The 15,787-nt window shown below is 40.8% G+C and overlaps 1 protein-coding gene across 2 annotated transcripts in view; it reads right to left on the reverse strand.

Moving 5' to 3' along the window:
- Positions 1-2,612: 2,612 nt before the first annotated feature.
- The window catches only part of slc29a4a (solute carrier family 29 member 4a), a 16,186-nt gene continuing 3,011 nt past the window's right edge, over positions 2,613-15,787 (reverse strand). Inside the window, exons 2-10 of one of the 2 annotated variants that reach the window (XM_059348890.1) lie at positions 14,474-14,605; positions 14,249-14,362; positions 13,287-13,415; positions 11,110-11,184; positions 10,760-11,019; positions 6,367-6,487; positions 5,985-6,172; positions 3,359-3,599; positions 2,613-2,799 (exon numbers count right to left, since the gene is read on the reverse strand). In XM_059348890.1, coding sequence (XP_059204873.1) covers positions 2,654-2,799; positions 3,359-3,599; positions 5,985-6,172; positions 6,367-6,487; positions 10,760-11,019; positions 11,110-11,184; positions 13,287-13,415; positions 14,249-14,362; positions 14,474-14,605 — 1,406 coding nt within the window. In that variant the 3' untranslated portion in view covers positions 2,613-2,653. Of the gene's footprint in view, positions 2,800-3,358; positions 3,600-5,984; positions 6,173-6,366; positions 6,488-10,750; positions 11,020-11,109; positions 11,185-13,286; positions 13,416-14,248; positions 14,363-14,473; positions 14,606-15,787 lie in introns of both variants that reach the window. The other variant, XM_059348889.1, reaches the window with a different exon arrangement.

Consider the following 15,787-nt stretch of genomic DNA (forward strand, 5'->3'; position numbering starts at 1 on the left):
TTTATTCAAATAAAATATTATTATGTTATTTACAGGTGCTGGTAGGTGGATTTATAACCTTCAGACAGAGCCAGGCTAGCTGTTCCCACCTGTTTACAGTCTTCCTGCTAAACTAAGCTAAGCTAAGCTAAACGAAATGATTAAAGAGTGCTATTGATTTTCTCATCTTACTCTTTCTCTCTTTAAAGTGAAAAAGTGTATTTCCCCACATGTCAAACTTCCCTTTAAATGAGCTTGAAGGGTAAAGGAAATTTGGGTTTAATGTGCAGTTCTTTGAAGAATGGGGTCTCCCTTCTCTTAAATGTCCCTAAGGTTTCTACTACAGAGAGAGAGAGAAGAAAGAGACATTTCATGTCCTTTAATGACACATTTGACCAAAAATAACTAAAAACACCTTCAAACCCAGCAGCTCACTGAGAGGAGAGGGCCTCAGGCAGTGTGGCGCCGTCAGCACAGTGGGACATACATACAGTAATGAGGTTAGCTCCCAAATGGCTCCCAAGCATTCTTCAAACAGGGACGACGTTAGGCCGTTTCAAGCCGTCACCTACATAATGCAGTGCATTTCATGGCTTTTTACTTTGGGGCCTGTTTTCTTCATAATGTACAAGTGTGAACTCTGCACTGCCAGGGGATCCTCTTATCACTGAAAAATTAATCAAATCCAACAGGAAAGCATGGAGGGACTATTAAGGAAGGTGCTCTCTGCTGGGTCTATTCAATAAAGCTACAAAAAATATGAGTCTGATATTTCCTAAAGGCTCTCCCATGAGTAAAATAAGAGCTTTTCAATGCCTTGAGTGTATTTCATAATATATATATTTACAACTTTCATCCTTTTAAACAGTTTTTTTACATTCACTCTTTTCTCAGCTACTAACACTGATCAGAAACAGGCAGACTTTTTGGCACATATCCGTCTCCCCATAATATCCCACATCATTACATGGATGTTACACAGAGACACCGTTCAGAGGGACACAGAGGGGACATAAATTACTTTTTTTTAAAACACAACTTCAAGACACAGCTATCATCATGCTACCTCACCTGGTAAACAAACCAACCTTTTGTTCTCTTTCCAGCCATGAGAGGGAGCAAGAACGAAAGTGAAACTCACTGAACAGACAGAAATCTGCTTATTGTCATCTTCTTTAAGAATTATTGTAAATAAAAACAACGCTAATACACATAATCATAATGCGGTTTAACATTAATACTTTTTTATTCTTAGATAATTTATATAAGGCTGATGAGAATGAGGTTCTTTATCACTGAAACTTTGTTTTAGTTTTAGGAAAAACCAAATTATCTTTTTCTTGCTTATTTTCTGGCCTTTCTGGCTTCCGTAGTATACAGTCTACAAAAAGGGGGAACTTTTTTAAATTGCAATAACATAACTGAAAGAAAAGTTTTTGACATCATTTAGGAAGTGTGTATATTATAAATGGAAAACTGTAATTCCTTTTAAGGCACAGTAAAATAATAAATGTTTTTCAAGCTCTAATTCTGTGTTCAGTTATTCTATGCTAAATACATATCAATATGTCTTTTTGTTATGTTATTTTTGTTATATGTTAAATTCCCTGTCTTTGCTCTTCCTTTTAATACATAAGAATTCTTTTCTCATGCCTACATGGCCTTACGAATTCATTCAGGTGTGATTTGGGGAGACTAGATATCAGCATTCAAAAAATGTGTTTGCATATCCAATCATTTAAATATGTCTCATAATTCATATATCCCATTATACTTGTAAATATGCCACATTTTGGATGTTGGGTTTCACTGTGAATCTAATGGGGCTCCTTTTAAGATGCTCTTGCTGTAATTTTGTGAGGGTGCAGCAGTCAGAGGCTGTCAGAGATTACAACGAGGAAACAGCTGAAACAACTGGTCCAGAAAAATCAACACTGACATCATCTCTCTACTCTGAAAATCAACAACGTGAAATGTGACATATGTGACCCGTGACACAAGGTCCCCTCAAAATCTGCAAGCTGTTCGTTCCCTGCAGCGAATAACCACTTGACTTTACACTGTACAAATGTCAGCCGGTCTGTTCGCTCACACATGCAGACAATAATTTCACTGTGAGACACTCAGAGGGCCTGTGTTGGCTCTCTGACAGATGCACTGCTCCTGTTCTTCACCTCCGGGGAAAAGTTCATCACAGCAGAGCTTTGACATTTGAAGGTCAGTGGTCCACCAGGATGCTACGGTTTTACAGTTTAACATAAATTTCTTCCTTTTTTTTGTTGTATCATCCACTTTCTTTATCCAGTGAGCCACATCGAAGCATATTCTGGACAAAAGAAGAATCAATCTCTTAGAGTATAAACACGAGCCATACAGCCTTACAGCTTTCTTTCAGTCCTCTGGATCTGGAGTCCACCAGTCTGCGCTGCCTCTTGGACCAGACCTCATGTGTGTAAATGGCTGCATGTGTGTGTGTGTATGTGTGTGTGTGTGTGTATATGTGTTCCACACTTTGGAAACCACACGCTCACAACCCGAATGAACACATAAAGATGGATACTTGTTGCCAGACGTGTATGCAAATCCTGCACACCCCTCGCCTGTGTGTGTGCGTGTGTGTGTGTGTGTGTGTGTGTGTGTGTGTGTGTGTGTGTGTATTAATGTGTGTGGACATTCAATACCCAGTCGCATTTGCAAGTGTGTGTATGCTGAGTGTGGACATGTGTGGTCCTGGTGGCGGAGCTGTGAAGCTGTAAGCTGCGTATGCCACTGCGGAGCCGACCATCAAGCCTGTCATGTAAGAGACTGTCATGGTGTTCCCTGGAGAGACACAGAGAGCAGAGACTGAGCGTGGAGCTGACACAGAGAGAAAAGAGGACAAGCTTATCATGAGTAAATAGTAAAACTGCAGTTCCAATCCCTATAGACCCCCATGTTAAAATGACCAACTTTAAGACATGTTTACAGGCTGGCATAGAACAGTTTGGCCTCTATAGCTAACTTCCCATTCATGACAACTGTACAGGAGTGAATTTTTATATAACTAAAAAATAATTATATTAGGCTTGCATCATTACAGACATGGTGACAGGGGTCTAATGTGACCGGCTACTGCGACCGGCTTTCTTGAATGTTTTTGTTCCAGTGCTGGGGGTCGGTGGGTGGGTTGCAGCATGTGGAGCATGCGCACATGCGTTATCTTGTCAAATCCTACACCAATCACATAATCTGAGTGTCCTAATCAGAGTTGGAGAACTCCAACATTAGTCGGACTAACACGTTTACATGCACTTCAGTTGTCCAGTTATAGTCAGATTAAGGCAATAATTTGTTTTATTCAAGTGTCGTGTAAACGTACTGACTGAGACGAATAACTCACCCGCCAGTTCCCTCTGTTCGGGCGGCACTTTGCCCGCAGCCTGGATCATCGGCACGGACCCGAAGTAGCCGTTGGTGACTCCCATGAGGAGGGAGAAGAGACAGGGCCAGGCGGGATGGGACAGAGTGGGCGCTGCGGGCGGGAACACACACATGACGAACAGAGGGATGAATACCACTCTCAGGCAGGAGAAGAAGAGCAGGCGGCCCCCGGACCAATCGTACGGCAGCGCTGCCAGGATCTGAGGAGAGAGCAGGGGGGTGTGTCAATGCTGTTGGAGGTAAATATCTCTTCGGTTTCGTCACACATACATCTGTGAAACAAGCACAAGTCTTAAAACTAAAGTTAAAACTGAAGGGTTAACATTAGACCCTGTTCTGCAGTAACTCTAAATCATTGGTCATCTATGTAGCTGAAGTTTGAAGTTTGAAGTATTTTATTTTGCACAATAAGACAAAAAGAAAAAGATAAAGAAAACAAAGAAAGGTGCAAGGTAGTGGCAAGTAATCGAAAAGGGCTTATACAGGGCCTCTACCTATATTCAAATTTACAAGTTAAATTAAAAACAAGTAAGTACGAAAGCTGCATCTGGAACTTGACAGAAATAACGACAAATCAGTCAAAATGCCAAGTAAAAGTAGTTTCACACTATTCCTTGCTCTTATCATGCTTTTTTTTTATTTTACCTCTAAGGTAGCTACATTTTTCTTTCACAATTTCCAATTATTTTCTTTTCTCTCTCTTTATCTTTTTTTTTTCCCAACTTTCACTCAACCAACTTTTTCCCTTTCAAAGTCAAAATATGATTAAAGGTCACCAGATAAGGTTTCATTTCTGAATATTTAGATAGTGCCTTTGAGCTAAGTGCAATTATCCAAAAATAAACCTGATTTTTCCCATCTTTACTCTCAGGTTTAATAAATGGAACAACTCCTTTACCAATTTCACAAGGTCAACGCCAGTGTTACAGTGTGACTTTGTCTCTTTCCTGCTTCTGTAGCGCAGAAGTCTGATGTACAATTAAATCCCAGAATCTCAGGAGGTGTGAAATGATGGAGATTGCCAAGAGCTATGTTGATTTTAGAGCATAAATCATGAGGTTACAGAAACTAATCATGATTAGAAATGTTCCCCTGGGTATGGGGGTCATGCCCCATTCACTTTCTAAAAACCTATTTTTACTTTAAAAACATCCAGTGTAGGTTGGTTTTATTTAATTATGTTATCTCAATTTTATCTGTATACTCATTAGAAAAATGTGTGACATTGGATTGTATATACTTCTTTACAGTCTGACTCATTATTACAAGCAGTGGAGCTGCCCCCTGCTGCCCAGTAGAAAGAATACAGTCTATGGTCAGACAATGATTTTGATTTCACCCATCTGCCTAAGGTGGTGGGTGAAATAAATATACATTTATTGATAAAATAGCTGCTTTAATGTTGTCTTGGGACCATAATTAGCAAAATGACCAAAATGCTGTATTGAGGGTATTGAGGGTTATAAACTCCAGATTAAATCCATAAACTCATTAGAAAAAATGTTTTCTAAGGTTTTAAAGCAAGTGAGAAGTCATTTCTCATAGACTTCCATACAATAGCTCTTATTTCTACAACCAGTGGAGCAGCCCCCTGCTGACCGTTAGAAAGAATGCAGTTTAGGTTTAAAGCACTTCAAAGTTGACTTCACTTTTCAGACCTGGAGGCCACGTCAATTGCATTTATACAGTCTAGTCTCAGATTTATCTTTTGAAATCAAAATCATTCTTTTAAATTTGGGAAAAAGATACTCTTAATTACAGCCAAAAAAGTTAGATTATCGTGTATACAATCATTTTGATCTTCCAGATCTATGGGCGCATAGAGCAAGTGCACTTGCATTTTCTTTTTATAAAGCTTGCTCATGCCAAAAAAAGTTCCCAGAAAACACATTTATATGGAAACAAGTTCTATTAAAAATATCTTTTTCCCAATATGAAGCAAATAAAATGTGATTGGAATAAAACAACAACAATGTAATAATTGTGAAAAAAGAAGGGGTTTTAAGGTGTGTAGAACCTGATAATGTAATAAATTCCCGATTATGTAATAACCCCGATAATGTAATAAAAATCTGCACTTGAGTCCATTGAAAATGTAATAAAACCTGATAATGTAATAACTTCCCCGAAAATGTAATAAAGTGCATTTCCCAATAATGTAATACACTTTTTACCAATAATGTAATAAAGTATAACATTAATTATTACATTATCAGGTTAGCCTTCATTTCGCAAGTCCTGATAATGTAATAATTCCCCAATATTGTAATAATTTAAGAGCAGACCACCCATTACTTGGGTTCAAGTGGTGATACTGTGTAGGCAACTCTAGCTCGAGAGCCCTAGCGCCACCAACAGGTCAAAGTTGAATGTTTATTAACTTTTGACCCGTTCATCCGTTTTTCACAAAGGATGTATCACCGCAACCCTTGAGCCAATCCGAGCTCAATGCATCCTCAATGGGGTTTTTCGGCCAGTAAAAAGTAAAGTGTTACTGCACTGTTTGAGCAGTGCTATGTAGCCAAATATTGCTGTTGATTATGTGAAAATGTTCTGAAAGCACATGCTTGCAACATGCGACTCACCTTGCCGACAAAGTCCGACATGTTGAAGGTGGCCATGATGAGGATGGGCAGCCACTCTCCTAACATGGGGTTTCGTATCTCTGACTCCAGCCCGGGGAACAGACACAGGGTGATGCTGTAGGTCACTGCTATAGACAGCATGTAGGCCCAGATCACACGGGACACCACGTAACGATGCAAGATCATGTCTGGTTGGAGAAGACAAGGTGACACACACAGAGTGATATTTAAAAACCTAAAGCTCTCACTTGAGTAGGTTAATTCACAAAGAACACTCTCCTCTTCCCCTGAGTCGCCAGGGGATGCATTTAAATTTCAAATCCATCTGTCAGAGTCAGAGGGTAATTGAGCAGCGAGTACACAGGATTAAAACAGAAAGTACCGCGGACACCAGGCCAGGTCCTCCTTATCTTGGCTTTGGGGGCATCGAAGCGCACATACGTTCCCCCCTCAAAGTCCTCAATGCCTTCCTCTGTAGTGGACGGAGCTGTCCCTCCATTTCCCTGAAGAGAGACACACAGAGATGCAGTTTCCTTAATTTTTTAATACAGCAAAACAAATAAAAAATGCATGACAAAAGCCTTGAATTTTAAAACTAAATTTAAGCCCTTGGCGTTTTTTTCTTTCAGAGGTTGCAGCAGGCTTAATTTTAAGGCTATAGAGGAGATGGTAGTACAAATGTGCTATGTCTGTCTACTGTATTTGAATATTTGTGCATACTGTGGTCCCCAAACAGGCTTTGAATAAATACACTGGGTGTCACTGGAAAGCTGAGACTCAATGAGCCCAGTTTTGTTCAGGTGGGATGATTTTAATTCCTGTAGTTCATTGCACTGAGGGCATTTATTGAGTCTCGACCTCACTGTATAAAATGAGCTGCTGTGACCTCTAGGATAATGACTCATGGAACTTTTTTACAACCACAAACTAGAGACCTAGAGCATTCAGAGGATGTGCAGCTTTCCTCGGTATATTGACAATAACAGGGTTTCTCAGTAGATTGTAGAACAGAAGTGCTCGTCATCCAATCGCTGAAAATACAAAAATCTCCAAAATGACCAAAGTTTTTGAACCCAAATCACAAAATGGATTCTCTTAAATTGTTCCAAAGGTCTTGGTATATTGATATTCTATTTTGGAGGGATTTTCACCATTTTTAGCCATTCTTGATATGAATAAAATTGTATTATTCATCACCAAATGTGTGTAACAAATGGTATCAACCCAAAAATTGCTGCAACAATTTATTGGACATATAGTTGAACATGGAAATGGCCTCCAAAAGGAGCATATATTAATGTTCTGAACCCTCATACATCTGAATAGGTTTAACTAATTCATTCATTCATTCATTCATTCATTCATTATTGATTGATTGTCATGTTTATTCGACATTTTTGACCAAAACATTTTGACACACAGTGCTGAGCTGCATCTCAAATTATCTTCAGGTTCACAGTTTTCACATGACGTCCTCCATATTTGTTCTTGACCTACTATCACCCCCTAAACATCCACTGCCCACAACCCACAATTCTCAATAAAAAAGTCGGACGTATGTAAGAGGTTACGAAAATACTAGAGGTAGCCATCACACAGTAAATATTCTCTTGCAGTGATTCATTGAATTTTATCTGTTCAGCGATTGGCTTCCTGGATGCATGACATCAGCGTTTTTATGGCAGTGGCTATTAGAGACGAACACTGTGAGCGGCTGCAGGTTGACGTAATGCATAATGATGTTGGAGAGAGAGAAGATTGGACTGCAAATAAGCCCACGAGACACACACACACACACAAACACACACACACACACACACAAACACAAGCAGACATCCTCTTCATCCAAATGTCTAGGCACATGCTTCTACTTATGCTACTGTCTTCTACACACACATTTTCATAAGCACATCACACACACAGGTGTGCACAAGCAATTATGCGCACACAAACACACACACACACACACACACACACACACACACACACAACCCAGCGATCCATTAGTTGATTAGAGGGACTTGCGGGCCAGAAGGCACCACTCTTCTTGATTATCTCTTCGTATTGAGCGCTTGGTTTCCCCCAGCAACCAGAACAAAGAGCTGCCTGAATCAGCCCCCAGAAAATGACACAAACACACACACACACACCAACACACACACATTACTGTCAAACACAGGGGGGGCGTCCCTCACACACTTGTCTTGTGCGTAATGGCGTACAAACAGAAAACACGCACACATGAAAGGATGACAGCCTGAGGTGATGTGTCGTCCTTTGAAGGCTCTGAACACACACACACACACACACACGGGGTGATGAGGAATATTAACTCCATGTCTTCAGGCTACAAAGTGCAGCTTCAAGCATGAATATAAAGTGGGTTAACCTCTTCTCCTGTCATTTTTCAATCACTTTTTTCTCTCATTGACATGGTTTCCTGCTTCTATCTGCCCTCTCTTTCTGTATTTGATTTTCAGTTGTGTTTTCCTAAAGCAGGCTGAAAAGTGAAGCCAATGCGGAAGTGCCTTAATCCAGTATTCTTCTTAATGGCAAACAGGGGGCAACAACTATAGAAACACTTTGTTAATGAGATTATGGTCTCAATCCCTAGTTTCAAGTCTTCTTGAGTGTTTTTATTGGAGAACTTTGACCCTTTCACAGCATTTTTAGTTCATCTTAATATTTTAGTGCAAAAAATATCTGTTCAGTTGTACGAAAAGACACTCAAAGGTGTTGACCGTTCATTCGTAATTATGCATGCCCCTTGCTTATCAAGCTAGCTCCACCCTCACTTCTGGTTCCAAAAAAACCACAACAGCCAAATCTTGTAGTCCACAAACCAATGTGCAACATCCACTTCTTTTATCTGTCTCGCCTCTTTGCAAAGACATTTTTCTCACAACCTTTTTTCCTCTTTTATCTCATTTTCTCTGTGTTCGCAGGAGGCCTCAACCTCTCCCTTTCTTTCTAAAACTCCATCTGTCCTCATCTTTTTTCCACATCACCTCACACCACTCTCATCCCTAATAGCCCCTCCCAAAATCCCTTTCTCTTTCTCTCTCAATATTTCTCTTTCTGAGTGGCAGCCAAAAAGCAGCCCGCAGCTTAAATAAATGATACTGCATTTTAAAACCCACACAGCCCTCGATCCCCGTGTGCACAGTCACACTGACGTAGATCACACACACACACACACACACACACACACACACACACACACACACACACACACACAAATCAACAAGGAAATGGGGGTTGCCAGACACCACAGTTTAGAGGCCTGACTTTTCCTACTTGTCTTGGCTGAGAAACAGTTTGTTGCTGCAACATTTATGAAGGATTTAATGAATGAAACATGTAGGAGAAGCTGTAATGAGAAAATCTGTTCTAATGTGAAGAAGTTTTACTAAAAAACACAAATGTGAGTTTCATGGTGGTGCTAGTCACCAATAGTTGGCAGGATTCATGCTCTGGGGGATCACAAATGTCAGAACAATTTCATGCCGATCCACCCAATAACTGTTGAGATATTAGGGGATTGATCGGCTGATAGAGCAACGTTGCCATCCGCACTACCAACATAAATCTGACTGAACATGGTTGGAGATGCAAAATGACCATAAAGAAACTTTAAACAACCACAAACAACCCCAAAAAGACTACAAAGAGGCCAAAACAAATACAAAGAGATGCTAAAATAGCTGCAAAGAGACTAAGGGGCAAAAACAACCACAAAGAGACACAAAGCAACAACCAAGAGACGAAAAATGATAACAAAAAGGGGTAAAGCAACCACCTGAACAACAAGAACCAAAACGATTACAGAGTGACACAAAACAACTACAGTGAGGTTCACAACAATAATGAGAAAGGACCAAAATCACTACAAAGGGAAAAAGCCAGATCCACAACAGCTACAAAGAGAAAAAGAAAAAGAAGCTAAACGGAGCACTGATAGCTGAGTGGTTATAATGCATGCCACATAACTGCAATGTCCCAGGTTTGATTCCAGCCTTGGGACCTCCCTTGATGTCATACCCCTCTCTTTCAGTCCATTTACACTCCAAAACAAAAAAAAACCAAGAGGCTAAACAACTCTAAGCTCGGAGACCCAGTGTCTCATAATCCGCCCATGACTAAACAGAAATATTCAATATATTCACTGTATGCTCTCACAACACAGCTGCCTGGATCATCACCAGAACCTCCTCCATACATCATATCACTCCTGTCCCCCAACAACTGCACTGGCTACATGTTAAATACTGCATCGATTACAAAATACTTCTTCTCCCTTTCAAGACTCTTCATCACCTCGCACCTCCTTACCTTTCTGATCTCCTTCACGCCTACACACCCTCCAGGACCCTCCGCTCCTCCTCCCCCATGCTCCTCACTACTCCTCCTGCCCGCCTCTCTTCAATGGGCTCCAGAGCTTTTAGCCGTGCAGCCCCCCATCTCTGGAACTCTCTCCCACTCACCATCCGTGACATTACCTCTCTCTCCCCCTCAAATCACAGCTCTAAACCCTCTTGTTTAGATGAGCCTTTTCTGTTTGACCTGCCATCCTCACTTCTTCTGTCTGTTGTTTTTATGTAGTTGTTTGTTTGTATGTAGCTGATTGTGTTCTTGTTTTTATCTAATGTCTTTTGCTGTGTTTGTAAAGTGACCTTGAGAAAGGTGCCCATAAATAAAATGTATTATTATTATTATTATTAACACACATACACACGGTATAGCCAATAAACTGTCCACAAACTTACAAATCTTACTTCCTCTGCAGTGACATCATGGTGCACTCTGTATCCGGTCCCGTTGTCGCGCGGGTCCCGAGCTTTGCCCGAACCTTTGCCCTGGGCGTGGTTAGTGTAGTAGCGGACAAACTGGGAGCGTCGGACCACCAGGTGAAGCAGGAAGCAGAGCATCTCCATGCTGATGGAGACGAGGAAGAAGATGAGCGTGTTCCTCCTCTCGTCGGGGATCAGCAGCTTGGTGAAGATGCGCGACAGCGAGATGATCACACCTGCCGTACCTGGGAGGAAGAACAGGAAAAGCAAGGGGGTGAAGAAGATGATAGCAGGGATGTGTGTACACAATTCTCTGTCAGCGTGAGCATACTTACTCTCTCCAGTCATTACACCCTGTGTGTACCTCTTGGGCAGCATCCCCATGTAACCATAGAAACTAGACTGCTGCACTGGGGAGGGATGAGGAAGTGTCTATCAGTGCAAACAGTCAACACGGTAACAAAACAATTTATTCAAAGGCACAACTTCCTGAACCTCCACACACCACTCGGGAGAAGGGTTAGGACCTCGGCTAATTAAACTGCTACTACTGTCGGCTGAAAGGCTGCTACGAGGAAACTGGCTCAGTGTATGAAAGCCATTAGAGGCAGCTGAGGACTGAAGCCTCGGCTGTTGCTTGTTCATTTGACAGCTCTGACTGGGCACCACAAGCACCACAAGCACCACCATTTTGCATTACTGTCTCTATATATATACAGGCGGTGGACAATACATCATGAACACCTTATGTAACAGCAACATTAAATGTGCCCTTTCTGAAAGCTTGTGTTTTCTTTATGACTGTGTCAGAGAAGTTTGAATATACTTTATGGTATCCACTTTCAAATCCTGGGGATACAAGTGCTATGAAATTCAACATAATCCATTATTTATGTATATTTTACAGTTAGTGGATCAGTGCCATTTTTCCATTGTGCAATTTTTTTTAGGGTAGAACATAATATTGACATAATATCACCTTATTAAGTTGTGTTCGTAAAAACATTTCAATAGAGTTCTGAAGGAAAATGATGAGTTAAGATGAGTTAGTATTTTTTTGTACTTCTGGTTCCTTCATCTTAAGTCTATGGCTGTTTTATAACATTTTTTGGTTTGATGCCTGAAATAAGATCCATAGTTAACCATCCATAGAGACTTTCATGTTTTTTTTATTTTACATGTCTTAAAGAAGGCGGTTGCAAACAAGTGGCTAATTAAAACTCATCAGGGACATTTATGTCATGAGACTGTGGCATTGTTTGAAGCCTAACGTTAGCTTTTACTTCTACAGATTCTATTCAAAAAGCATCATCTTGCTGAACAAAAGTGGAAGCATCATCATCTTATTTTCTGTAATAATCTGTAATAATCCAGTGGAAACATCCTGTTGGTTTTTGTAAAGGGAACAAGGGTGATGCTATAACTACCAGGTTGGCCAACAAAAATATGTCACCCCTGCAGCACTCTATACATTTTGAGTTGTGTTTCCAGCCACATAACAAATATGAGTCCAATATCTTTTTACCTCAGGTTTGGAAAATATCTGGCTCTTTACCTGCTAAATGCTCCACCATGTTCAACCTTCACATTGCAAATATTCTTCTTACACATTGTTATTTTAACTATGTATAGTTCAGTTTTAAAGGCATACTATGCAGGAATTGTTGCCTACTGTTTCAAAACACAACATTGATACTTGTGCCCTCCCCCTCAACAAATATTAAACAAACCCCAGATTCAATCTGATTTGGAACAAGCTCCGTCCACTTGTTGTTTCACCTTCTTTCAATTATTCTTTTCGATGCAGTCTTAAGTATTTTTGTAGCTTCATGCCCGAAGAATCACACCCAGAAATGTCCAGCAGAACACAGCAAAATGAGAAGAAAAGAGAAAATACAGATGGCGGGCAGCGTCTCTGTAGATTCAGACACCGCCACACACTTTGAATAGGTCATAAGAGATGATGATTGATACCCCTTTTCAATCAAAGAAGTTTCAGGGCCGGTTCGGAGCCGGTGCTAGTGCTGGTTCGCAGTTGGTTCAACTACATGTCTCTACAACACATCTGTGCTGCTCACCTTGATCACTATTATTAACACTGAACATAAGTTTGTTAATGCACACTAACACGCTAGCAATCGCCCGCTAACATTAGCACGCTTGCTCGCCTGTATCAATCACATTGCCGTTAAACAAATCTAATAAATGAATGATACATGTCTTAGTTGTCTCTCAACAGCACTGAGTTGGTCTTGTTGGTCAGATAACCCCGCCCCAAGTCTCTGACGTAAGAGGTTCACAGTTCAAGACCAGCAAAGAGTTGGTGCCGCTGTGAACCAATTTTGGAACTGGCTTGGTCGAAAAGGGGGGTTGAGAGGGGTCATTTTTGTATTACTTTAATTTTGTATGACTCTGTAGATTGTTTTTAGGAAAATCCTGCATAGCATACCTTTAAATAAGGCCCTGTACTGCATAAATCTGCAGTATAGAGAAGCATTGTAATTAGTAGTACCTGTACATCCGAAGGCCACGACTCCCACTGACACAAGGTTGATAACATAAGCCTGCCTGGTGGTGAACTTGGCCAGCCACACATCAAACACGCTGACAAACACCAGCGGGCCCAGAGCAAAGATGTAACCTGCAGAGAAGGAGACAGAGAGACAGCCGGACAAGTGAGGAGACGCCACTGAACCAGGTCAGGTGGCGATCGCATGACTGAACATATTTTGACAGGGCTGACGTGGGAGCCGTATCACTTCCATCTGAAGTCCCATCCCAAGTTTATTAACTCCAGAGACAAGCTCTCCAGCAGACAACACACTTCAAAAGACATTTCCTCAAGGATGCAAGCAGAGCTATTTTTAGCTGCAGAGGGTACGGTGGTGAAACCTGGCTCTCACTGTATGTGCTTCAAAATTATCCTAGGGGGACATGCATTTTTAAAGATCATTTTCATATGGGGTAGGCTGAACAGCTTTAATATTTGCAAAGATGTGTAGCAGAATGAAAAAAACAACTTTTTAATGAATAATTTGGGGTGATATTTAAATCTCTTTCTCTCTTTAACAAACCTGATGCAAAAGCTGCCTTGTTTCTAAATGGTTTACATGCACAACATTGTGAGTTCGCTTTGAAAGCTGACAGCAAAACTGAAAATGATGCAAGATTTTAAAGAAGTGAGAAGGAAAAACAAAAAAATATATAACCACACTCTCGAAAGACAGCCCCTTGTGAGTTCCCAGCCTTTGGCAAAGTTAGTTTGAAACATTTTATGAATAAAACCCACTGGAAAATGATGGCAGAGTGTGTTTTTCGCTTTCTCTTTATACTGTCTTCCTCATTTTTGTTCGGCGTATTCAGCTCTGATAAGCTTTGAGGTTCCCAGAGGGTCATTAATAAATGAGAAACAGCAGAAGTTCCCATAATGAGAAATTTTTCACGATTAAAGCTCCGTCTGTGAGCTCGACTTACCCACAGTGATTCTGGTGTGCATGCTAAGTCTCTCCACCAGCACGTTGTTGAGGATGACGGCCAACAGAGCCACCAGGATGTACACCAGACTCATGTCGAACACTATGGACGTCCCTGAAACACACAAACACACACATGACTCCTGGGAGTTGAGTGTGTACTTTCCAAGTGTGCATGTATCTGTAAAACCCATGCATTCTCTACTAAGCACATGCATAGTTATACCTTCAAACTTGTGGTGCAGGTAGTCCACATCAGTGATAAAACTGTTGTATGGAAGCAGGAAACCCACGCCAGCCAATAACATTGCAAAGTAGATGCCATGGTAACGGTCGTCAGGGATCGGCTCCTCAAAGTCTGAGCGGGAAAGGCAGGAGTCAAGGGTTAGAGAGAATTAAACGAGTATGAAATCACACTCAAACAGCAGGGATAAAAATGACTTCAAAACTTGGATTAGGTCTGAAGCCAACGCACTCGATCTTCATTAAAGCTAATCAGGATGAATGAAGCTGTAGCAGCAGCAGTAACGCCTCCGCTCCACTGATGGAGCAGCTAATGCAGCCGAGGACCTTGTTCCTGTACGTGCTGGTGAGAGATTGATCAGAGGAACTGCTGATCATGGACTATCTGCCAGAGTGGCTTCAGCTGAAAACTGGACTTGTGTGTTTTGCAGCTGATTCAGTTTCACAGCTAAAGTGTGATGTGCAGGTTTTTTATATAACTGCGCATAATCCTCTCCTAATCCTGTGAGCTGACTATTAACTGCTCCAAACCATTTTTAAGCATTTTATATTCTACAGCCGGCTAAAGGGGAAAACACATGAATTTGAGATTTTACTTCTTAATATTTTATGTACTCGTTAATATCTGGGACTGATCTCATGATGGGTGATAACCTTCAGTTATAACCCATTATTTTTCTTATGAATATGCGCCTCTTTCAATAACATGCATATATGCAATAGCAGTGCATACATAGCATAGAGGTCTGGGAAGCTTTCCCAGTTCTGCTGTTCTGTTGGGTTTGTTGTTTCTGGGGGAAATGAGCAGTGAGCATCACCATGGCTGCACAGACAGAAGAAAAGATCAGCGCCTGCAGAAAGTCAAACCTCATTAACAGAAAATCCAATGAAGAAGAAACCGCAGCACCGCCCACACTGTGTGACTGACATTTCAGTGCAGAAACTGACAATATGGATATCATGTATGGCAGATTTTCCCTTTCTAACATTTATATTTAGGGACTGTAGGAACATTTTTGGTGGTGACGTGAGTGGAGAAGCAAGATCTTCTCTTGGGTAATTAAAGCTTTCTTTAAACCCTCTTCTTGACTAAGAAAAAACACCAAAGTCACACGTGTTTTAAGCCATGTCTCCTTAAAATTACATTCCCATACAACAGAACGGCATTCTCAATTACGTTTCAGAGGCATATTTTCTGACGGATTATGTTTTAAATTACAGTTTTAAGCATGTGGTTAAAAGGTTTATAAAATTCATGATTTGGTTTAAAAATAAGTATGTGTATTACATAACTCAC

The sequence above is a fragment of the Centropristis striata genome, chromosome 13 (assembly GCF_030273125.1).
Source record: "Centropristis striata isolate RG_2023a ecotype Rhode Island chromosome 13, C.striata_1.0, whole genome shotgun sequence".
Taxonomy (NCBI): domain Eukaryota; kingdom Metazoa; phylum Chordata; class Actinopteri; order Perciformes; family Serranidae; genus Centropristis; species Centropristis striata.